The 26,350-nt window shown below is 29.5% G+C and overlaps 1 protein-coding gene across 2 annotated transcripts in view; it reads right to left on the bottom strand.

Annotated features, from left to right (window-relative positions):
* Positions 1-24,334, bottom strand: part of LOC100201799 (uncharacterized) — a 129,453-nt gene extending 105,119 nt beyond the window's left edge. For both annotated transcript variants that reach the window (XM_065804449.1, XM_065804450.1), the window contains exons 1-3: positions 24,213-24,334; positions 16,926-17,141; positions 16,522-16,713 (exon numbers count right to left, since the gene is read on the bottom strand). In XM_065804449.1, coding sequence (XP_065660521.1) covers positions 16,522-16,713; positions 16,926-17,141; positions 24,213-24,276 — 472 coding nt within the window. In that variant the 5' untranslated portion in view covers positions 24,277-24,334. The remainder of the gene's footprint in view (positions 1-16,521; positions 16,714-16,925; positions 17,142-24,212) is intronic.
* Positions 24,335-26,350: the final 2,016 nt, after the last annotated feature.

The raw sequence follows: 26,350 nt of genomic DNA, 5'->3' as shown, positions 1-26,350 counted from the left end.
TTCAGCACTTAAAAAATCTTTGTCAAGATCCATCGACTACAACTAAAGAGCAAGCTAAACTCAAGGGTTATCTAACAAAGTGTAATGACACTAAAATGTTATTTATTTTAAACTCTGTGTATTGACTTACTGGGATTTGCATCAGAGTTGTCTGTTTCCATGCAAAGTGCTAAAATTGACACTGTTAATACCATGGGTTTCCTATCAAAAACAAAAGATAGTTTAGATTTATTTAAAAAAAAATTTGAAAAACTGCCACATCAAAAATATTTGATTTCGAAAGTTACTCATAAGGTGGGAAAACATTATTTTCAAGGTATCAAGCTGAAAAATTACGACTGGTCACTTAAATACGTTAAATCAAAAAAAAGAGTTTCATAAACGCGTGAAAAGTTGCATTATAGTACGCTTAGAAGAAGAAGAAGAAGAAGCAAAAAACAAACAAATATTCAAATTTGTTCTAAAAGTTTTAAAATATGAAGAATGGGATCAGATTGTAGTAGTGGAAAACGTAACTTTTAATAACGATGAGTTCGAAGATGACGTCATTACTTATTTATTACATCGTTTTGAAACACCTTTAAAATGTGTTGGCATTAATGTGTCAGATGTGTCAATTCAATGGCATTCTCTGTTAGATTATGCTTGTGAGTATCTTTCTACATTATTATCAGCATATTTGTGCACATAAAGAAAAATATTCTCCTCTCCGCGGTGTAAGAACTGGAAGGACTTATTGGTATTAATTCACCATCCCAGTGTGCCACACAAATCTAGAAAGAATGTTTTCCAAATTGAAAATAGTTAAAACTGATTTTTGATGCTCCTTGTCTACTCAAAGATTAGAACATTTATAAGAGTATAAAAGAAATATAGAAAAGAAAAATAAGATAAGTTCGTTAAGCGATGAAAGTAGTGAAGATGAACAACATAATAAAAGTAATCTCTGGGAAAGTGTTTCTGAGCAAGAAAGTTTATTTTCAGATAATGAAATCCGATTTATAACTTACATGACGATTAAAAATATGTTTATTTAAATATTAATATATTGTGTTACTATGACAAAATTATCTTCTTATTGTCGTAATTATAGATAAAATTAGCCTAATATATGCCTTTTTGGCGCTAAAAATCGAACTTATGCCCAAAATTGTTTCATTGAAATTTAGCATCTATTTAATATATATATATATATATATATATATATATATATATATATATATATATATATATATATATATCTATATATATTAGGGATATGACTTTTTAATTTTTTTTCAAATAAAATGTTTCCTGTATCATAAATCGATGAACTTTTACCTAAAATCATGAAAAAAGGCCCAAATAGCTTTCTGCAACAAAAAAAGGTCACCCCCAAAATAAAAATTTGATTTACCATTTTTATACATTCATTTTTGACCGATGTTTTAATCTTAAGCTTAATTCTCAGCTTAATTCTATTTATTTCATTATTTTGTTATGAATTTATAAATATAACGCCACACGTTACCATGGCAACGAAACGGCCGTGTGCCGGCAAATACTTGGAATTGTTATGTGATGACGTCATTGTGTTACCACGGTGATATAGACGACTGTAACAGACTGTAGAAGATTATAGAACTTAGTAGAACATTCTGGAAGCTCTAAATAATTATATAAGCGAGCTGCTGTCAGAGCTCAGTGTTGATAATGTGAATAGTTCTATGAAGTACTCTGCGTGTAACTGAGCTAATAAGGAACTACTGTAGCGAACTAAAGACGCTGTAAGTGTACGAAGTATAAGTAGTTGTAGCATTATCGTTAGGATACGGACTGGATTATCGAACTGTTATCAACATTGACTGGATTATCGAACTATAATTGGATTACTATACAGTTAAAGTATTTTATTAATTAAACGACTTTATTAAACGGATATTTACGCTCAGCTATCCGTAAAGTCGTAACAATATTATATGATGTCTCACAAGAAAAGTCATACCACAGTAACAAAGAACAAGAAGACTTGGACTAAAAATTTGGTGAGATTTCAAGAGTCACACAGAAGAAGAGGAAGCGTGGCTGTAGAAGAACATTCACTCGATGAAAAATCCAGAATACCACTTCAATTGCAGATCGTAGGAAGATACCAGTTTCTCGGAGCATATGTTAAAGGAAGAAAAGAACGAATAGACCAAATTTCTAAGGAAATTACAAAATTGTGGGACAATAAACTGAATTTTCCACGTGTGTCTGATCAAGTGATAAGAGCAAAGCTTATGAAGGTGCTGAAGGTCTATGATGAATGTGTCAAGCGTGGAAAATATGATGTTCTCAATGCATTATTTGACATCACGAAAGTGAATGGCCAGTGGTTATCCTCGGAAGATAAACGTCTATACCACCTACAAAAAGAAAGTAAAGGACAGGTGGGGTACTCAACAGGACAAGTGGCAAGTAAAGAAACCATTCACCCTTCCAAGAGAAGGAAAGTCCAGTCTGGAACAGCAATACCTTCCACATCACAAGTCCTGTCTACCACAGACAGTGGTACTGAATCTGAAAACTGCAAAAGTAAGAGTGAAGATGATGAAGACGACGACGGTGATAAAGACAATGATGAGGACACTCAGAAAAAAACTAGAAAGCACTACAAAAGTAAATTTGCTGTAAATATGGTTACATCAAGTGGAGTTTCCACAAAGAAAGCTGCTAAAATATGCAATGTATTATCACAACAAGATATTGATATTCCAACTCCAAGTCAATCAGCAATTTACAAGTCCATATTCAAAGAGGCAGGTAAATTAAAAAAAGAAATAATACGACAACTTAAAATGGAACAGTGGTCCTTACACTTTGACGGCAAACGAATAGATGATAAAGAATATCAGGTAGTTGTACTTCAGAATGAAAGAACTGACGTGAAACTTGATGCACTGCGTTTAAAAGATGGCAAAGCTGAAACTGTTGCTGAAAAAATTGCCAAACTTATTGATGAATACAATTTGTGGAATTCAATTAAGATGATCATTACTGATACAACAAACGTCAATACTGGGAAGAGAAATGGAGTTGTTGTGAAGTTGCAACGTATGTTTAAATTAAAGGGTGTCACAATACCACAATTTATCGGTTGTCAGCATCACGTACTAGACAGGATTCTCCGTCTGGTGATGGACGAAGAACTTGGGGGTGATACCAAATCTCCAAACATTGAATACCCATTTGTGTCTGAACTGTTGAATAAGTATGATGAACTGAAGGATAAGTTTGTGAATGGAACTGTAGAAATTCTTGATAAATCAGGGTGGAGAGACGATATGAAGTTTTTGTACCATTTAACAAGAGTGTTTAGGTTCTATGAAGAACAAAGAAACTTCCCTCTGATTCACTTTCAGAACATTCCTAATATGAGCAATGCCAGATGGAACTCAAGAGCCATTCTGGCGTTCATTCTTATGCCTGAAGCGAGAAAGAATTTGAAGAAGGTTTGCAGGTTCATTTCATATGAGTGCGCAGAACATTGGTTTAGTAGTCAAAAGTACAATGACAATGACTTCAAGAATTTATCTGATGTATTGAAGCCTTACAAAAAGGCATTGCAGTCATTCAAAAATCACTGGAAGAAAGAGCCATCCGTCATCGACATACCACGAAGTAATCAGATAGCTGAACGTGCAATCAAGGTGATGCAAGACCTGTATGCTTCCTGCAGAAAGAAAGACAAACTGCAACTTCGATTCATTCTAAGTAATAAGCGCTAGACTCTTTATGAGACGTGAGCATCATGTGACCCATGTACTAAACACAGTAGGCCTATAGACACAGACAGTTATGTATATTGTTGTACTAGACGCTTTGATACTGTTAATTTTGTAATACTTGTATAATTATATATCACATAATGTTTTTTGTTATATCACAGTACATGTTGCATAAATAAATAAAATAACAACAGGAGTATGACTCTTACAACATCTTCAGCCTTTAATATTCATTTACTGTACAAAAGTGTACCTATTGAAAATTCGATTTTTTGGTTTTGGGGTGACCTTTTTTCAAAATATGTCAAAATGAAACATCTATTCGTTCTTTTTACATAAAAGTTCATTGAATTACGATACAGGCCTAGTAGGTTGCAAAAAAGTCATATCCCTAATATATATATATATATATATATATATATATATATATATATATATATATATATATATATATATATATATATATATATATATATATAGTATATATATATATATATATATATATATATATATGTATATATATATATATATATATATATATATATATATATATATATATATATATATATATATATATATATATATATATATATATATATAGTCGCACACACAAACATATAAATAGTTAAGATTAGGTTTGGTAAGAATATTTACGTAACTTTTATAAGTGCAATATAATATAATACAATGTAAACTAACAAAGGTTTCAAAAAAATAAACTCAATGAAAATTTAAATCTATCAAAAAAAAAATACAATTCTAAATTTAAACTATTGTATTAAAAATGAAAAATAAAAATCTGCCATGAAATATTTTAAATACTAAAGAAAGTAACTACAACTTCACTAGACTAACACTAAATAAACATCATGACACAGATTTCGATTGCATAATTCGGTTCCGGAAAACCCAGATACGCCCAACGCCCGCAGCTAGTTTAAGTAAACCCATCTGCAGCACTTTTCTACTTTTGACATTTAAAGACCTGTCTTTATCCTGTATTCCTTTTAACTAAAATATGAATGTATGACAATACTTTAAAAAAAATAGTTCGTGTTTAAAAAGTTTGATCGGACACTGTCCGACACAAACAACTTTAAATGGGATATTTTGTTCGGGACTTTATAAAAAATTAAATTGAGCTTTGAGCCTTGTAGCAACTCTTCTATTTAAACTAGAAGCATGTATTATAGTTTAGGCAAATAAAGTTGCAGTTATTAGAAAACCTTTGTATGTGGAACAGATTCAGAAAAAAAGCAGAACCGTCAATGCAACGAAACATTATTTTTAAACGACCAATTAAAAATCAACTACCTTTTTTAACACAAAATATCAAAGAATTTCTCAGTTTTACAGTCAAATACTCAGTTTTTGAAAATGCTGGCAAGTTAAAACAATTAAACAAGTTAAACAATTATAATTTACATAAACTCAGATTTCCCCAGAGAGAGAGCTCAGAGAGATTCCCCCAGAGTTTTTTTTTACAAGTGTAGTTTGTCTAGCACCAATATTGGATCATACTGTTATGGAAATATTGCATGAAATTCCATTATTATTTTGTAGAATTCCATGGAAATCCCATGGAATTCTGTAAAAAACCTATGGTTTTTCCATGGAAATTTAAATTCTATGTAACTCCATGTGTGAAGCATGTTTTTTTTTAGTATTTAAAAACCCATAGTGCAACATGACCTATGGGTTTTTACGCGTATTTGTAAAAACCCATAGGTCATGTTGCACAATGGGTTTTTACAAATACGCGTCTAAAGATCCCGTTGTAACTCGTAGAGTTACAATTATTTGTAACTTGAATAAATAATATTTTTCGCATTCTCTGGCTTTTCTGTATTTAATAAGATTATAAATGATATGTTTTTTATGATGCATCACATTTAATATGATTCAAACTAAACATACAAGCATAAACACTTAGACAAATTTGCAATAGAATATGATAAATATATGCATTTTATAATGTATCATAGTATAATATTATCAGAGATGTTGGTCTCGAGACTTAAATCTTGGTCCTGAGACGTCCCAAGACCCATATTTAAATATATTGGTCTTGGTCTTGAAGCTTGAAAACTTGTTGTTAGTCTTGGTCTTGGGTCAAAATGTTTTGGTCTTAGTCTTGGCTTGGCCTTCACTGTCTTTACGTCTCTGGATAATATCATATTATGATGCATTATAAAATGCATATATTTATCTTACTCTTGCTATTGCCAATAGCTTTGCTCACTTTGCATAACATGCTATGGTATAGCAAGTATGTCAAGTGAATCAGTTTGTTCTTTAATGTTTATTTAGTTTACTACAAATAATTTAGTTTTGATGTACATTATATAACTAGTATATTAGATAAGCTTAGTTATCTAAGTGTATCGCAAAAGATTAGATAACTAATGTACAAAAGACAACAAGTATTATCTTTTTTATTTTTTTTTAAATGGCTGACTTTGCATAAAAATGTTTGAAGTTAAAACACTTTATTGTATGGTAAATGTTTATTATTAAGTATTAAAAAACTTTATTTTATGATAAATGTTTTAAAAAGTTTTAGTTCTGTTAAGTTGTTTTCAGAGCCTTAGCGAGGAAGGGGGGCCCTTGGGGCCTAGGCCTTGAGCGCCATTTCGGAAAGGGCAGAAAATCGGATAATTTTACTTTCAATATTTTAAGTTAGTTTATTGTAAAGGTGGCAATTTTCAATTATTAAGATTATTTATCTCCTCCCACTTCATCACTCACAAGTTTCTTTCCTCAATATCTTGCACGATTCACAAATAAATTAAAAAATCTCATTTATGTGATAATTAAATTTTGTAAAAATGCCGTAAAATAAGATATTTGGCGAAATATTAAATTATTAAAAATTTAAAAATGGCACCTCAAAAAGAAACCATCAGAGGCATATTACAAAAAACAGAAAAGACAAAGAGAAGAAAGTGAAGAGAAACTAGAAAAATTTAAAAAATATGGTTTGTGAAAGCCCCTGATAGTTTTGTTAGTGCATCCTAAAATGAAAATTTAACTGAAAAAAGAAGATTCAACTGAAATAAATCCATGTCAAATGCAGGCTTTTATGAATTCATCCAATCAAGATATTAACGAAATTCAGTCTTCTTCGCCGTTATCAAATCAAGATCTAAACAAAACTAAGGTTTTCCAAATTTCATCTGATATAGACATAGCACTTGTTGAGGATTTTTTTGTAAGTGATAAAAAAAATAACTTTCAACCATCAAATCCCAAAGATGAAGGAAAAAAAGATATTCCAAACACAAATTATGAGCTAAAGGATCCTGGCCCATGACCATAAATAACTGATCAAGTGAGGTGCTTTTTAATTGAAAATGGACCTGAGCAGGAAACCAGAGAAACCTTTCCATCAACTTCTTGATGGAAAAGTTTCTCGGGTTTGCTGCTCATGCAAAAATAAGACATTTCAGTTCAAAGTGGTACAAAAAGATGCTTGCCAATGGCGAACTGGTGAAAAGGCAATAGTTGCTATATAGCAATTTAATAGATGCAACATTCTGTTTTTGTAGTGTAATTTTTTCCTCAACAAAAGCTAATAAGTTGACTAATATTTCTTAAGAATTCAGTGACTGGAAAAAGCTTAATCCCAAAATTCCTGAACATGAGAATAGTTCTTAGCTTAGAAAATGCTATGCAATTTTAAAAGAAATGGAACAAAATTTAAAAAAAGGCCAAACTTAAGACAATGACCTTTAGAGAATAATAAACCGAGAAGCAAACAAATGGAGGAACATTTAAATACCTTATCTTTTTAAATACCCTAGAGTTGATTAGTCATTACAATCCTCTATTGGCAGACCATATTGCAACAATAAAAGCTAAAAAGGCTTCTCATACTTTACATTACAAATTTAAAATGAAATAATTACACTTGTGGGAAAAAAAGTTAAAGGAGAAATCTTCTCACGGATTAAAAATGCAAAATATTATTCCTTGCTTTTTGACTGTACACCTGATGTTTCTCATAAAGAACAGCTGAGTGAAGTGATAAGACATGTTATTATAAAAAATCCAATGTGCTCAATAGAAGAAAGTTTCGTGGATTTTATAGAGAGCCATCAAAAGAATGAATATGGTATTGCAGAAGAAATCCTAGGAAAACTGAAAATTGATGGATTAAATATTGCAGAGGCAATTTACAATATTTAATCATTGACAATGGAGTAAATATGGCTGGAAAATACAAAGGAGTTCAAGCACAAATCATTAATATCAATGGACTAGCATCATTTGTACCATGTGCAGCCCATATTCTTAATTCGGTTGGCGTTCATGCTGCTGAAGGCTCATCTCACTGTGAAACAAAATGTTCATCAAAAAACGAAGCAGTTACTTCCCTAAACAATCAAGTTGTTGAAGTTTATAGTGTTTTACAAGACATGAGTACAAAAACAACTTTTATCCATGAAACTGTTGCTGGTGCAAAAGACATACTCAAACTTTTCAATCTTAAATTTCTTTGTTTGTTGAACCTGTGGACAAAAATTCTTACATTAATTGACAGAGAAAATCATGCAATGCAAGCCAAAAAAATTGACATAGCCTCAAAAAAATGAATAATGCATCTCTGGGATGGAAGAGAGGAAGAGGAGTGAAAGCCATCATAGAATCTGCCAAACAAACAGCAAAAGCAATTGACATTGACAAAGACTTCCCTATTAAACAAAAGAGAAAGTCAAGTGTATGATGTTTGATGAGGCAGATGATGATGGCATTTTAATCAAACCAGAACAAGACTTTGTCATTAATGCAACTGTGTGTTTGACAGCATTATCACACAAATGCAATGGCGATTTTAGGCAAAGATGTCCAAAGTATCATCTGACTTCCTCTCTTTCACAAAAAAAAAATCTCCCTTAACTCTGTTGAAGAACTTAACCAAAAAGAATTTAGCCTAGCCCAGAAGTACAAAAATGATTTAGATTCTTTAGAACTGCAAGCTGAGATTGAGAGTTTCAAGTTTTAGGCAAAAGCTATGATGGAAAATTTGGAATGTAGTAATCCAGTTGAAATATTGCAGTTCATACACTCGCACTCTTTAACAAATGCATATCCAAACATTGAAGTTTCACTCTGGATTTTTCTTAATCTTCCAGTGACAGTTTCAACATTTGAAAAAAGTTTTAGTTAACTTACATTAATCAAAAATTAATTGCGATTAACCATGGGTCAAGAACGCTTATCCAGTTTGGCTATTATTTCAATTGAGAATGAAATAGCAAAGAAGGTAAACTATGACTAAGTTATAAAGGATTTTGCATGCATAAAAGCACGAAAAGTTAATTTCACTTGATGTATACTAAACTTATTTGTTATTGTTAATACATTTTTAAGTGCTAAAGAATTTTTTTTATTGGGGCCATTTTCAATTTTTTTGTTACTATCTCTCAAAGGTTCAAACAACAGCCTGTAAACATGATTAGAAATTACTAAATTAGTTTTTTGGAGAAGTGAGGTCATTTTTAAGGGTAGGTTATTTTTATGAGAGGGGGTTGCAGGGCAATTTTTAGTGGGTAGGCGCCAAATGTTCTCAGGCTCCTGGCGCCATTTTAGCTAGCTACCGCACTGTTTGTTTTTGTCATTTTTGTTGACGCGACCATTCAAGTCTGGATTTAGTTAGCAACTACATCTAGTAGGGATGTTTATAATGTTTTTTTCTTTAATATTAAATAGCAAAATTATCAGAATATGTAAATAATGTAGCAGTTTGTGTCTAATTCCTGTTATTTTTACTTTATTGTTATATTTAAATTACATTATAAGCCGACAGGTTTGACCGGCGATACTACATTATAAGCCGACAGGTTTGACTGGCGATATAAATAATGTTGTTCATTATTTATATCATTTATAATATTGTCAGTTTTTAGATGCATTTATTATTTTTTATGATAGTTCAAAAGCTGTCTAAGTAAAATGGTAAATTGAGTTCGAATTAGCCAGAAAAGATATGAGCGTAATCTTTGGGATTCAACTTGTAAAGATGTTTCAAGAACAACTTAGTTGGAGAAAGATAACTATGGTAATGTTTTAAAAATATCAGAAAGAGAAGTTAATTAATGCACAAGATTTTACTTCACCGTTAAAGGAAAGCATATAAAACCAATGTTTATAAATAATCCACTATCGTTTATTATAATACAATTATTTTTGTTTGAAGTTTTTTTGTGAAGTGCTCGTCTGAAGTAAAAATAAATTAATTTATTACACTTTAATATACATTATGTTTTTACCATACTTACTATATTTTTATGCTTTAAATAGTAAAAATATAAAAAAAATTTTATAATATAAAAGTAAAAATATAAAAAAATTTTTGAATTTAATAGTGAGTCCATAAGTCTTTTTATTCTAACTTTATCATTTTATTTAAATTACTGCATCATAAGCACACAAGTTTGAATGGCGATAGAATTAATATTTTATATCTTTCAAATAGATCGGACAAAGAAGAAGTAAGCTTTTTTTAAATCACGATTTATAAGTAATAATATATTTGTTGCTGCCTTGTTCTACATAAATGTTGCCAACATTTATGTAGAAAAAGGCAGCAACAAATGTATATGCACATATATATTTGCGGCCTTGTTTTACATATACATTTATATATGCGCATAAATCTTTTTATCTTAACTTTATCATTTTATCTAAACAACTACATTATCAGCAGACAGGTTTGACTGGCAATATAAATGATGTTGCACATCATGCAGATAGCTCAGACAAAGAAGTAAGTTTTTTTTTAAATTATAATTTATAAGTAATATTATATTTGTTGCTGGCTTGTTCTATATAAATGTAACTAAAATGCAGGTAAAATTTATATATGAGTTAGTTTGTGCATTAATCTTTTTATTTTAACTTTATCATTTTATTTAAATTACATTATAGGCAGGAATGTTTGACTGGCAATATAAATGATGTTGTACATCATGTAGATAGCTTGGGCGAAAAAGAGGTAATAATCTTATAATTATTATTTATGAATAATGATATCTTGATTGCTACTTTTTTTCTATATAAATGTTACCCAACATTTGGCAACATTTGTATGGTACATTCAAAATGTTTTGTGTTAATGCGTAATTAAAAAGTAAGTTTTAATAGATAATAATTATAAGTATAAATAAATTAGGTAAGAAAGAAAATTAACTAGTATGTATATGTTAATTGTATGATTTAATGAATATGTTAATTGTATGTATATGTTAATAGTATGTATATGTTAATTGTATGATGTTAATTGTCAAGATTGATGAAATGGACAATGATACTAACTGTGGTGGAAACAATAATGAAGGTCAAAATGTGAAAGGTAATCTATTTGACAATTACCTGGTTCTGCAATTACAGTTGGCTTTGCAATCGCGCTTGTAAATGGTTTTGATGTTTTTTGGATTGAATATGTTGTATTGATTATTCTTTTTAGTTTATTGAAACTTGAAGTTATTAATTATCCAATTTATATATACTATTTTTATGAAATAGTTTATATAAAATGATAAAGATGTAAGTTGTAATATTTACGGTAAAAATTATTTTCTTAATCTATTTCAATTGTTTATAACTGAATGTATATCACTTATTGTATGTTTTAGGTGCATTATAGCTATTATTTTCCTAAGATTTGTTGGATTCAACAAGATTTAAATTTTATTTTGTTTATTGATTTTATTCCGCGAAAGCGATCCCATAGATTTAGAGAACTCAATAATATTAGCGAGTTGCGTGATAAAATTTTCTTTTTATGGTTTTATATGACAATTAAAATACAATAGATTTCATAAAACTTGAAAACAAAACATGTTATTTTACCATGGAAAAACCATAGAATTTCCATGGGTATTTGGAACACTTTTCTATGGGAAACTCATGGGTTTTCCATGGATATACCATGGATTTTTCATGGAAACGTGTTCCAAATACCCATGAAAATTCCATGGTTTTCCATGGATTTTTTTCATAGGTGCTCCATGGAAATTTTCTCTACGGGTAGTTTTAGTGATAACACAGTAACTGCTGACAAAAATGATGCTAATTTTTACTAGAGCCAATTAGTTTTTTGTTTGACAATGATGCAATTAATCTTGATAAATCTTTGTTTGAAAATTTTGCTTATCGAAATTGAACGAATACAAGAACAGTTATTCTCAATGCAACTTTAACTTATTGTCATAAGTGATTAAAACTCAAAACCTATCAAATTCAAGGAAATTATATCAAGCTGGTAGAATTACAGCATCCAATTTCCATGAAGTTGTAAATAAAAAATTACAAAATTAAAAAACTTTGTTATTTAAAATAATAAACTACATTACTTCACTAAATGTTGCAAATGTTATTTATGGTAGAGAAATGGATGACAAAGCACTTCGTTTTTATATTAAATTATTTAAAAAAAGTCAAAACAATTTCAAATTAGAAACAACTGGTAACATATTCAAGCTAGTTATCCATGTTTAGGAGGATCGCCAAATGGAATTATTAAATGAACATGTCACAATAGAAGTTTAGTAGAAATCAAGTGTCCCTACAAATATCGTGAAGGTTTAAGTGGTTGGAAAGAGGATAAAGACTTTTCTTTAAGTGAAATGGCGAATTAAAAGCAATCCATAAGTAATATACACGAATACAAAGACAAATAATAATTTTAGATGTGCAATTTAATGACTTTTTTATTTGAACACCCTTAGACAATGAAGGAAATTACCTATTACTTAGAGTTTATCGAAGTGAAAAAATTATTGAGATAAGGCAGGCATTGCATTAATATTATTTTACACAGTTTTTACCAGAAACAAAAGAAAATTGAGTATAGCAATAAGCAGAATTTCATTTGTAAACGCCCACGCTTTAAACCAATGTTTATATATAACGCCCACGCTTTAAACCAATGTTTATATATAACGCCCACGCTTTAAACCAATGTTTGCATGCAATAAACCTAGCTGTGGTATTGAATGGTTTCACTACTCATTTGTATATGTAACTCGTGCTCCTAAAGGAACTTTAATCTGTCCAAATTGTTTAAAATAATATTTCGTAATGGAAAAAAATTAAATTATTGTTAGACATTTTTTATTTCTGTTCTACACTTTTATATAAACTTATTAGCCCAGCTACTGAAATCATTATACTATCAAGTAAATCAACCTGACTTACGGGTATAGATGATGTTAATAATTGATATTTTTTCAAACGCCTTATAACTCTTTCTATATGGATTCTCACAGGAGCAATTTGACGAGATAAATCAATGTCTTTTACTGCCATTTGATTTTACATTTTGTAAATGCTGCTATTATTAAAACAGCTTTGCTTGTTGCTAATTTCACTTCCAGTTAAAATCCTCTATCAGCTAAAATACAATCTTCTTAACAAACTTTATCTAAGAAACCTGATTCAATTGTGATTAGTTTGTCTGATGCTCAACTACCCCCATCTAGATGACAAAAAACTCACAGCACCAGCTGGTGTTATGCTAATTAAATATTTAATAGTATTACGTGATTTATAGGTGGAGTAGGTTTGAGCCCGAACTATTTAGTTATGTGGTCTTTCTATAAGTATTTTAGTGCATTCCATTATACATATACAATTTTTAAAGTTTGTAAAACAATATGGCAAGTTTGTTCTTATAGCAGCTTAATTAGGCCGCACTATTAAACTGCATAATTTTTTGGCTAATTGTTTTATCCATAAGTGAAATATTTTCGATATGACTCCTTAACTAATGTTAATGTTAAGCTAAATTTTCATTTTTAAGTCAAAGTCTTAATTTCATTAAGGCAATTTATAGATGGTTTTCTAAGGACATTGTTCTATCAATTGGCTTAACGCAAAGTATACATAAATCTTGCAAAGCATACACAAATCTTGCAAAATCCATATTCAAACAAAACTGGTTTGCTAATTTCAGTAAAAAAGTTTTAATGCTTTTTCTTTAATATTATTGTCAACAATTTTTTCCTTTGTAAACTTTAATTGACTTTATGATTTTTGTAACTTTTGTTTCAATTTTTCTATTTGAAATTTCTTCTTTCTAGTTTCTAGTCTAAATTCGTTCTAGTTGTTTTTCTTTTGTTACAAATACTTTAGTTGGTGTGCCTAAAAATAAAAATACAAAAATAATATTAGTACATTCTCAAGAATTTTTTTTTGAAAAAAAAAACTAATTCGTTTAAAATTTAATCAACACATAATTATGACTCCAATTATGATAAATTTATTTAAAAATTTTTTTGTACTTGCTTTACCTATTTCAACAGCTCTTTGGGTTATCTTGTTTTAGAAGGAAATTTTAAACAGTCTTTTTCAATCAATTCATTAGTTTTTGTCTCGTTAAATGATCCAACACCGTGAGTCGGTAACACAATCTCATAACAAGAAAGACTTCTCTGCCGTTTTTTTTAACGTTCATAACGTTCTAAAGAAGCTTTAATTTGTTTTCCATGAGTCTTTTCAAAAGAAAAGTTAGCGCATAATTAATATGACAGGGATCATCGGAGGAATCAATATAAATCATCGGAGGGATCAATGTAAGTCATCGGAGGGATCAATTTAAGTCATCGGAGTTTTTCCTTAAAAAAGAAGTAAGAGTATTAAAGTTTTAAATATTTTATTTTAATTAGTTTATTTATTATTTATTATTCATATTTAAGTATAAACAATACTTGCAAACTATTAGAACACTAAAAATACTGAATGGAAAATTTAAAATCTTACTGTAGTAAAATGAGCACTAAGCAATCGAGTATTATTTATTTGTTTTTCGTTCCATTTTTCTCTTTTAATTGCTGCTACCCATTTTTCTCTTCTGTTAACATTAGATCCAGATTTATTAGCTGGTATTCGATAAAAGCTCAAATGAGCATTAGCTACTGTTCTTCTATTTGTGCATCCATAGGCACAACACACTTCAGGCATAATATTTTATAAATGTAAATGGTTATTAAAAGATATTTTGCTTAAGTTAAATCTTTCATTCCAATAGTATTAAAAGATGCTTGTTAAAATTTCCTGTTTCAATGAATTTACTGTTTTGCTGATTTGGCTGCCAAAGATATGCGCACGCGCATTTATTTCGCAAAATCAAAACAACTACAAAAGGTCTATTGCAATGTTAAAATAATGCCCCCCCCCCCCCCCAAGTTAGAATTAGTTTCCAGGTCCGACGCGATTTGAAAAAGGCAAATAATAATAAAATATAGTTTAATGTTTAAATAACAGTTTTCTTGTCAATACATTATTAAGTAATTCTAAATAGCTTTTTCATCTTCAATAGAGTTGAAGCGAGAATGGGAGTCATCGACTTACTTTTTAAACGACTTTACCTGAATGTTTTTGGAAACCTGCAATAGCATTACTTTCACAAAACTATAAAAAACACTACGCAACTACTGCCATGAGTCCTAAACTAATTTCGTGTTCATATAAAAAATAATAATGTTAAGGCATATATCTAAAAGTATTTTTATTTTATCCAAGGTGAGTTTTGATATAAAACAAAGATCATTTCTTAATTTCTCAATAAGGACAATTATTGCTAACTTTACTGGAACTGAAGTATATTAGTTAATGACTTTGAAAAACACTTTAGTTTCACTTTTGTCAATATTCCATAATTTAGCTAAGTTGAGAGTTAGTTTGCTGAGAGTTTTTCATGTGTATTGTTCTTATTGAGGATGTGTTGTATCATATCAATTTAAAATTTTGAAATTTTGTTTGTAACCGTTCCTATGGTGCTAGTAATAGCATTTATATGGTTTATTTCAGGTGTGTGGGCTTTTATGACTTCATAAAACAAGATGGTATTACCTCGAAAAGTATCTTAATTTTTTTTTATACCGCAAATCGATCTGCTTTATTTAGTTATCTGAGTGTGTTTTGAACTTTGTGAATGATTTGTGGAGTTAGATCAAAGTTGAGTTTTTTTATTTTGCCTGTTAAATGTTATTATATTTTTGCTAAATGTTATTGTATTTTTGTTGACACATTATAATTAGTTCGCACTAGTCAAGATCCTTTGTTGAAGGGATATATCTTTAAGTTATAAACTTTAAATATTTTCATTATAAGCTTTACGTTGTTATTCATCTAGGTTACTTTTTATGGGTTAAGCCATTTTTAAAATTCTCAAAATATCTTGTCTTAATTCAACTCCTTCAGTTTTTTCTTTTTATTTTGTAATTTTATAGCTGATGATTCAGTATTCGTATTCGTGATAATATCTAAATAAAGTTTTTGAATTGGACACAAAATATGGACCAGGATTAAGAAGTTTTTATGATTTATTGTTATGTCAGAATTTGCTATATAAGGTGTTTCCTTTTTAATATATATAATTGATTTGTAATGGTTGTCATTGTTGTTATGTTTATTTAGCAATTTTATGTGAGATAATTTTTATTGTTTGTAAATAATACACAATTACATTGTTTGAAGTATTAAATGTTTACATAATTTGCAAAAATTCTACGATCACAGAATTTGTGAATATTTCATGTTCAGTTCAATGTCAGTATTTATAAAAATATAAGTACACTCATTTCACAACTTTTAAGTAATTGATCAACGTAGATTAATTTATAAATTTACTTTGCTACTAAATTAATAATAAAAAAAGTGTTCTCAAACTTTTTTAAGGATGCAAAATAAAAAAGTGCTGCACCCATAAAAATAAAAAAGTACTGCACCCTTAAAAAATAAAATTTTTAAGTCAATTAAAATATACCTCTCTTTACTTTACAAATATAACCAAAAAATCTATTGCAGTTGTTATCATTCCATCCATTAATAGTTGTTTCTACACACTCCTCGTTACTATCTTGATAATTATTGGGTTCGTCCGGTTTCCAGTTAGAAAACAGTGAAGTTGTGTTATCAGACCACGTAAACGTGCGATTGTTTTGAAGCGCATTTAGACCTTTTAAATGATCAAGGGAGACTCTTAACGAAGATAAGGTTTCTCAAACGTTTCAAAAACTTAATATGCATTATATAAAACATTAACAAATATTTTAACAAATAAAGGTATACCAACGTAAGGTATACTAAGTAAATATCAACCAAATTTTGAGAAATTATTAAACGTGTTTTTAAAACAAACAGTAGAATAAGAAAAATAAATTATCATACCAATCCAATATTTAGTTAAATTGCTCTTAAAATTTTTTATAAGAAATGCATTTTCTCCTTCATCTGCTATGCTTAATAAGTTTCCTCCATAACTTTGACATAAAAAAAGCGAAGTTTTCCAAGTTTTTCCTTGTAAGTTTGGTGTTACAGTGTGGAACAGATAGCAATATGAGTTGTAACCTAGCCAACCATCAATGCATTCATTTGAATAACTCACTAAAAACATTTTAATAATATTACGTAACGTAATTTACGTTTACAATATTTAGACTCATTTTTAAACTACTCTTCAGTAAGCATTTTTAAAACATCTTTTTAATTATGAGTTTTTTTTTAATTAAAAGTGTTATGAAAAACAACCACCCGATAAACTAAAAAATTTTTATTATCTGTATTTCTTCAGCAAGAGTGCTCAATGAATAATATCAAAGCTTTATATGTTTGTTTATGTTTATATATATATATATATATATATATATATATATATATATATATATATATATATATATATATATATATATATATATATATATAAACATAAACAAACATATAAAGCTTTGATATATATATATATATATATATATATATATATATATATATATATATATATATATATATATATATATATATATATATATATATATATATATATATATATATATATATATATATGTATATATATACAGGGGCGCCCAAAGCATTTTTGTTCTTTGAGATAGCTGACTTTCTGACATGGAGCAAACTCTAAACATTTATATGTTTATACTTATGTCAAATACGGATGCTTTGCAAAAAATTGCGGTAATTGGAGCTCGGGAACAAAAAAGGCCCCAAAAATTTAGCTCCACCTGCCCCAAACGTGAGAGCAACAAATTGATGATATATTTTTGTATTATTATCAACTAGACTTATATTTATCGACAATTTTTAAGTTTCATAGAATTATCTCTCAGAGTTCAAAAATTATGACAATATAAAATTTGCAACCCTCTCAAATTGAAGGGGGTTTAAACTTTATATGGTAATAATTTTTGAACGCTAAAATATTTTACTATGAAGTTTAAAATTTAATGATAAATATAAGTCTAGTTAAAAATAATACAAAAAATATTTCTTTTTTGTTCCCAACCTCCAATCATCGCCATTTTTTGCAAAACATCCTTATTTGACATAAGTATAAACATATAAATGTTTGGAGTTTTCTCCATTTCTGGAAGTTTATATAGATGTATATATATATATATATATATATATATATATATATATATATATATATATATATATATATATATATATATATATATATATATATATATATATATATATATATATATATATATATATATATATGTATTATAATAGGTCCAGTCAATCATCTTTGTGAATGACAAAGCTTTCGGATGAAGCTTAATGCTTGATTTATTTAAGACACGATAGCTACTTTGTGATGTAGCTCGTGAGTCAATTGTTTTGTCACACGTAAACTGACAAATTGATACATTTTTATCTGTAACTCTTCCAAGAAGAATGCTCTTCGCATGAGCAAAATAACAGTTATTTTGCGCGTTAAAACTAGTTCAAGAATTTTCTACCCTTCCTTCCCTATTTCATAGAAATGCTTCATAAGATAGAAGATATTTCTTGCTCCGTCAAGGCAGGAAGAATGACGCTTTATGTTGAACCACGACGGCGCATAACCAATTGCGATCAACTTTGTAACTCTATGAAATAGAATTGAAAGATTTTTCTATAGACATATAGAAACGTAAAATACAATTGGCCTTTGTTAGCCACATTGAATGGTGGATGTTTCAATGCATAGCAGTCTGGAGGATTATATTTGATCACTAATATTGTATCCCTACTTAACAGCTATGCAAGCTTTGAGAAGGTATATTTGATCAGAGCTTAAATCTTTCTTAACATGTTGATGTTAAGAAAGATTTAAGCTTACATCCTCAACTTTACCAGGTATATTTAGAGTTCACAATAACTATATATTTTCGATTAGAATCTAGTGCAGTGGCTATTTTACCTGTTTAAGTAGCTAGACCAGTTAAACGTCCACCATCCAAAAAAGGAGAAATATATTTGTAATACATAATTGTTTTGCGAAAATGACACTATCCAATAATGTTTTTTTTGAAATTTTGTCGGGCGCAATTTGTTTTATCAGAAATGATATACTGCCTCCCATTAAATCTAATGCAAAGTAATTCCTGTATTAAAGTAATTCTATTATAAAGAAATGAATGGAATATTTTACCCCCCTATGAATACATGGCCACTATCCATTCAGATAATATTCTGGAACGCAATTTCAACTGACACTGAAATATTCAAATTGACACTTTTTTTCATTGGTAACGGATGCTCTCCATTCTTATTATTTAAGTTCGTAATTCTCGGCTTTAGTAAAAACCGCGCAAAATATTACAAAAGAATGTACCAACTGCTGTGGCTAGCTAGAAACATTGAGAACCATTCACATAAATGGTTTTATTTTGACATCTATCTTAATTCTATGAAATAACTAAACATGGATCCTTGTCCAAATAAATGGAAAAACCTTGAAGAAAAACAAAATGATTTTATCTGGAATAAAAGAATAAAATATTTTATCTGGAATATTTTTTCTGGAATAAAACCCATATTTTATCTGGAATAAAACCCATATTTTATCTAGAATAAAACCCATATTTTATCTGGAATAAAACCCATATTTTATCTGGAATAAAACCCATATTTTATCTGGAATAAAACCCATATTTTATCTGGAATAAAAACCCATATTTTATCTGGAATAAAACCCATACTTTACCTGGAATAAAAGCTATATTTTATCTGGAATAAAAGAATAAAATATCATAATAAATCCATTTTATATCTTATTAAAATACATACTAACCACACAAGGACTACAAGGACCAATCAATGCAGTATACTTTTTACATACGGATTACCCCAAAATAAGACAAATATAGATAACGTCTAGCATGCTTTCTTTACAAGACAAATACATTTGTTTATTACTTTTACCATCCTTTAAGTGGTAGATTAGCCACTTGATTTACTAACTTTTGATGTTATTTTTTATTTTTTTATTTTTATACCAGATTTTAAGGCCAGATCCTTCAGTTTCTGGAGGTGTCGATTCTGCTTTGAACGTGGAGGAAATTGCTACTGCTGAAAACAATGGTCATCTTCAAGTAGACATCACTATGAACTTAGCTTCATTTGAATTTCAACCGTCGAAATCAGCTCTTTCAGATTCGTTAGCGATATGTAAGGAGAGTCCAGTAGCTTCCACATCTGCTGAAACTATCTTTTGTACCAATAGTCAAACTATAGCCTCGCCCTATGTACTACGGCTACTTCCTAAAGCCGGACCACGAAGCCAGAGTAAACGGGGGAGAAAACAGGGCAAAACTCGTATTTCGACCGATACACCAGAGAAACTGGCTATTGACTTGGCAGAAGAAAAGAAAAAGAAAAAAGGAAAACCAAAGTCTAAATTGGTTGCAGCCATATCAAAAAAAAAAACTGTAAGGACTTCATTTTTGAATTCAAATAAAAACATTGATGATACTTTCTGCCTTGTGTGTGGCGAGCCCTATTCAAATAGATGGTACTCCTGCTTTTATTTGTGAAAATTGTTTAGAGTGATTAAAAAAAACACATCTTTTTTTAATTTGTTTACTTAAACTTTTGTATTTGTTTACCTAATCTTTTGTGTTTGTTTACCTGTTTACCCAATCTTTTGTGTTTGCTTACCTAATCTTTTGTGTTTGATTACTTAATTAGTTTTTTAAAGTTTCATTTTCAAGTCTTATTAAATGTATCAACTTGCCCCATGGTGTGAATCAACTTGCCCCAGCATGGGGCAGGTGGATACACAAATCTTTACCTTACTTTTTGCGCTATATTTATTTTAATTATGTTCTAATCAATAAAATTGTGGTACTAAAATATGCAGGATACTTAGTGTAACATATACAAGTTATTATTTCCACTCTAAATATAACATTTAGCTTTGAATGTCAGAAAGTGTAAAAAGTGTATCAACGTGCCCCCTTCTCCCCTACACACATATTGATGTATCGTATTGATGTATCGACACAATCGTAGTTATAGCACCGCCTAATATTCAAAGGTACATTATTATTAAAAGTACTTTTTTCAACATGTAATGCATAAGGTTTGATGACTCAGCGAAACGTTTAGGTGTGATACTCATAATGAATTATCTTTTAAAACCCAAGTAAAAAAGAATGTTAAATAATGTTACAATAAAATAAGCAAAATATCTAAAATAAATCAAACCTTATTGCATAAAGATTTGAGTACCGCCCAGCCGGCATTGGTCCTCAAAAGACGTCTCTTCAACGTTCAAAAGACGTTCAGAACGTCTTTTGAACTAAGACCAAATGCCGGCTGGGAAAGTATGTTCATTAATTTTTTTACAGCTAGAAAGTTGCAACTCCCTCAACTATGGATTTGAAAAGACACTGTTCAAAAAAATTGTTTTAAATTGTTCAGCAAGATTGGTATTTAAAACGAGAAAATGAATGGACAGCAGTATAAATATTTGCAGCGGCTGTAATTAAGAGCAAGAATCCATTTCAAAACTCTTTAATACCCACGCTAATATGTAACTTAAATTACTACTTAACTTCAGAAAAACTTAAAAAAAAAAAATTCCTGCACTCATTTTGGTAATCGAGCGTTATTCCGTTATGGTCCAAATTTTTTTAAATATATTTCCAAAATATCATTCGTAACGAAAAAATAAAACCATTTAAAAAAAAATCTAACATCTTATTTAATGAATAATGAAAAACTATTTTATGAAAAATCTCTTGAATATTGAAACTTTTTATTGTATAACAATTATATAACTTGTGTATATGTAGCACGACTGAGTAAATGTTTTGCCTACTACTATTTATTATTTTGGAAAAAAACATTAGCTGTAGTTAAATTTGTGTAGGAAAGGGTATATTTTGAATCTAAATGCGTATCTAATGGGTATATTTTTCATTTTTCTTGTAAAACGTCTTTTCGAGATTTTTTACATTTTAAGATAGTTTGAAAGTTATATTGATTGCACCGGGTAAACTATTTTGCTAAAGGTTAAACGGTTATTCATGTTTAATACAACGGTAAACGGTTATTCATGTTTAATACAATGGGATTATAAATTAATTACTTAAACTAATTTTATTAGTTGTTGCAAGTTATTGCAGTGACAAAATAGTCTTAAGTTTTTTAGTGGCGTAGCTAAGTAACCAAGGGCCCTGGGGCAAATTAAAAAATGGGGTCCCACTGCTATGTCAATTGATTAGGTTATTATATCTGAATATTTTTTTTGGAATTCCTGACACTTTTGTAATAAAGTTGCTTCATTAACATGTAATAAAAATATTGGTGTTAGAAAATCGAATATATGACAGACTGCACTAATACCAATAAAACGTGTATCTAATTGAAATATTACTGTGTCTAGTAAATTATTGAAAATCTCAATTTTAAATATTTTTTCTCGGTTCGGAAATTGGTGATCAGCAGCTAATTCATCAAAATGTTTTTTAACTTTCCTTTGCCCTTTTTTTTTGAAAATGGGTATCAATACCAAATTTTCTTGCAGTTTCACTGGCTTTGCACTTCAATAATTCGAAATCATTTCTATAAATTTGCAATTTTGCTTTGGTCTCTAAAACTGTACACGCCTCGCCCAAATTGTTGACGCATTTTTGTGAAGTTTTGGATGCATAATTGATGTCGTTCAATACACTGTGCATGAATTCAGAAAGCAACCCAAACTCAAAACTTAGCATTTTTGTTTTAATACTCTGTGCTTCACTACGCTCATCTTTATTAGGACTCTTTAGAAATATTTCTGATAATGCTTTGGTAATATCAAAATAACGAAGTTTTATTGCAGATATCGTATTGACCCAACTGGATCATCTAGTCTGATTTAGTTTTTTTTAGAGTGGTGTCCGATTCGCCAGTGAACTTTGACAGTAGATCCCAACGTTTTATGCTGCTACCGAAAAAGTTATACAAACCTTGCAACGTTGCAAAAAAAATATGTATTTCCACACAACCTCTTACGGTATTATTTATCACTAAATTAAAATTATGAGTGGCACAATGTACGTACTCTGCGTTAGGCTGGATATCCTTAATATGTTTTTATACACCATCATACACACCACTCATCACACTGGCTCCATCATAGCCTTGCCCCTCATATTTTTTTAAATCAATATTTTTGTTGCTAAATAATGTTGTCACTTGGTTGACTAAATCTACTGCGCCATGTTTGATGACTGCATAAAAGCCTAGAAACACTTCTTTTACTTCTATATCAATTGGCTGTCCATTTTCCAATCTGGTTATTACTGCATACCTTACAACAATGCTTAGCTGATCAACCTTCAATATGCCTTGTATCGTATCCATTATGATGGCAAAAAACGGTGACGCTCTAGATTGTTATAAAAGCACATATCACTATCCGTCAAATCGACAACACTGCCAACCTACAGAAAGAATTTAGGGGAATTCCCTAATCATAAATTTTGAATTTCTCTTAACTGAGTTGTCATGATTAAAGTGGGGTTGCAAGTTGCAACCAGTCATATTTAGTTTGAAAATGGGAGAAATTTCCAAAAGTTCGATCGAGATTTCTGGTGAGGATTCGAGGGCCCCCTTAGCTTGAGGGCCCCGGGGCACTGCCCCGCGTAGCCCCTAGGTTGCCACGCTGCTGAGTTTTCCTTACCTAATCAGCAGTAAAATCGAGAGGTTAAATAAATAGTTCAGGCATAGTTTATAGTTATGTCAAATAAATAGTTACAACCATCAACCTCTAAAATAATATTTTATTTAGCGAATTTTAATAAAACAAAAGAACGTCAAAAAAGCTTAAGCTTTTGCACAATTTATTGCTTGCAAAATTTCATTTTTCCAGGGCAATTTTAATCCTATGATAAGTTTTTTTAAATGACTTTTTTTTTTGAATGAATTTTTTTTGAATGAATTTTTTTTTGAATTGTTCAAGATGTCTTAATGAAAAAAAGTTTAAATTAATCAATCTGAAACATTTTTACAAAAAAATGGATTGTCATGACTACTCCTTTTTTTTTCATATATTATTTGATAGGAAATGATGCAATAGCTGCAAGATTTTCCTTTTTCAATTAATCTTTTTCTCAAAATTTTTTCTTTAAATTGTAAAATGAAAATTTTTTTAATTAGTGAAGTTCAAAAATATACACTCACCTGTAAAAAGCGAAAGTAGTGTAATAAAAATTACGTTTATTAAGTACTTGTTCATGTGAAACATTTGAACACTTTGTATTTCCTTTGAGCACGTCTAATATAAATAAAAAATATGACTTCACTATGTAATAGTCTTAAGATAAATTATTTAGAATATCCGAAATCTGTGATAATCGAAATGATCAAAAGATAAAGAAAATAATATAGAAAGTATGAAAAGTTTGAAATGTGTGAAAATCCATCATTTATAAGCTCAAACATTTTTGGAAAAACATTTACATAAACTATTAATAAATATGCTTTGTAATATTAATTTACTATATTATGGTGTTAAATATTTTAAACAAAACTTAGAAGGTTTCCATGACAATAAAAATTTAATTTATCATTTTTGCAGACAATATTTTTTACAAAATAAATTTCATATGTAATCCAAATTATAAACATTTTTTTAAACACATAAACAATCATAATATCAAGGAAAACAAAACATTATGTTTTGCTGACCATAAAATACAATATAAATGGTTATACGGAACTAGGGCGTCGTCGATGAATTACGTCACGCAGTTTTTGACATTTTATTGCAAATACGAAAGGTAAGAATCATCCATAAAGTACGTACGCTTGGAGAGAACAAGGGGGTCTGCAAATGGCGTTCGTGATATAGGGGGTAAGGTGGGTGGGGGGGGGGGGTGATAAGATTAATTATAAAAGTATGGAGACACTAAATAAAAAAATATCATAAAATGTTGGGTTGGTAGGTTAAAAATGTAGGTACTTTTAGGGAGGTAGAGGAGGCTCAAAAATGCGGATGGAAAAATGCGGGGTAAGAGGGGGGGGGGGGGGGTTGTAAAAAAAAGTGTGCGTACTTTAAGCTTGAAGAAATTATTTTAAACAGTTTGCGCTGACAGGAGTAAAATAATTATTTTAATTGTGATGTAAACAATACTGATAAATCAATAATACAAATGTGGATAAAGCAGCAGATCTGATTATACCTCAAGAGGACGATAAACGTTTAGTCTGCGGAGGGCATTCACTACCGATTGTTTCAATTGAAGATCACTTCAACAACTCATGGGAAGATGATGAGTGTTTGAATTTATATTATAGATTTGCTTTTATATTAGATATTTTTTATATAATAAATTTGCTTAATTTGGTTTGTTTATTATTTCATTAGATATTATTTAATTTGGTTTGTTTATTATTTAATTTGGTTTGTTTATTATTTAATTTGGTAAGTTTGTTTATTATTTCATTAGATATTAACTGTTCTATAATATAATTTGCTGAGATCTACTACCATATAAATTTATAATTTAACCAGAAAAAAATCAATGGTGTTTACGCATATTTTTTGTTACTTAAGTGGAAAGGGCGGGGGGGGGGTAAGAATACAAAAAATGATTAATATATAAGGGGAGGGGGGGTTTGGCCAGAAATTGACAAAGGGAGAAGGGAGATTGAAAAATTGACATCACTTATGGCCAGCCCTTAATATATAATACATAATAACACATAATGATTTATTATTGATGCAAAAATATAATTTTATAAATATAATTTTCATTGGTCTTGCAACGTTAGTGTGGTCGAGTGGATTACGCTTCAGGCTATAAAACCAAGGTTTCTAGCTTCGTCTCTCGGTATCGAAATTATTTTATTTTTTTAATTAGTGCACAAAGGTTGCTTTTTTTGTTGTTGCATACTTTGGTGCACCAACTTAATAAAAGTTCTGCACTTAAACCATATAAAGTGCATTGCACATAGACTGGTACAGTCGTAACAGTCCATTTACAGGCTACTCAGTTAACGAAGTGTACACATCCGTTAACGGAGTGTAAACATTCGTTAACGGAGTGTAAACATTCGTTAACGGAGTGTAAACATTCGTTAACGGAGTGTAAACATTCGTTAACGGAGTGTAAACATTCGTTAACGGAGTGTACACATGTTTATAAACTAATTAAGATGTAGGCGTAGTTGATTTTACAATCAATATGTAGATACATCAACTGAGGTTTTTGATATCTTTTTTCTTTGCAATTACATCGCAAATGGTGGACGCTTTTTTCTAACGGATAAAGATAATTAAGTATAAGGAAAAAAGAAAAAAGGAAAAGAAAAAGTTT

This window comes from Hydra vulgaris, chromosome 09 (genome assembly GCF_038396675.1).
Source record: "Hydra vulgaris chromosome 09, alternate assembly HydraT2T_AEP".
In the NCBI taxonomy this organism is placed as follows: domain Eukaryota; kingdom Metazoa; phylum Cnidaria; class Hydrozoa; order Anthoathecata; family Hydridae; genus Hydra; species Hydra vulgaris.
The sequence above is the reverse complement of the archived record's forward strand: the minus strand, read 5'-3'. Positions and strand labels throughout refer to the sequence as shown.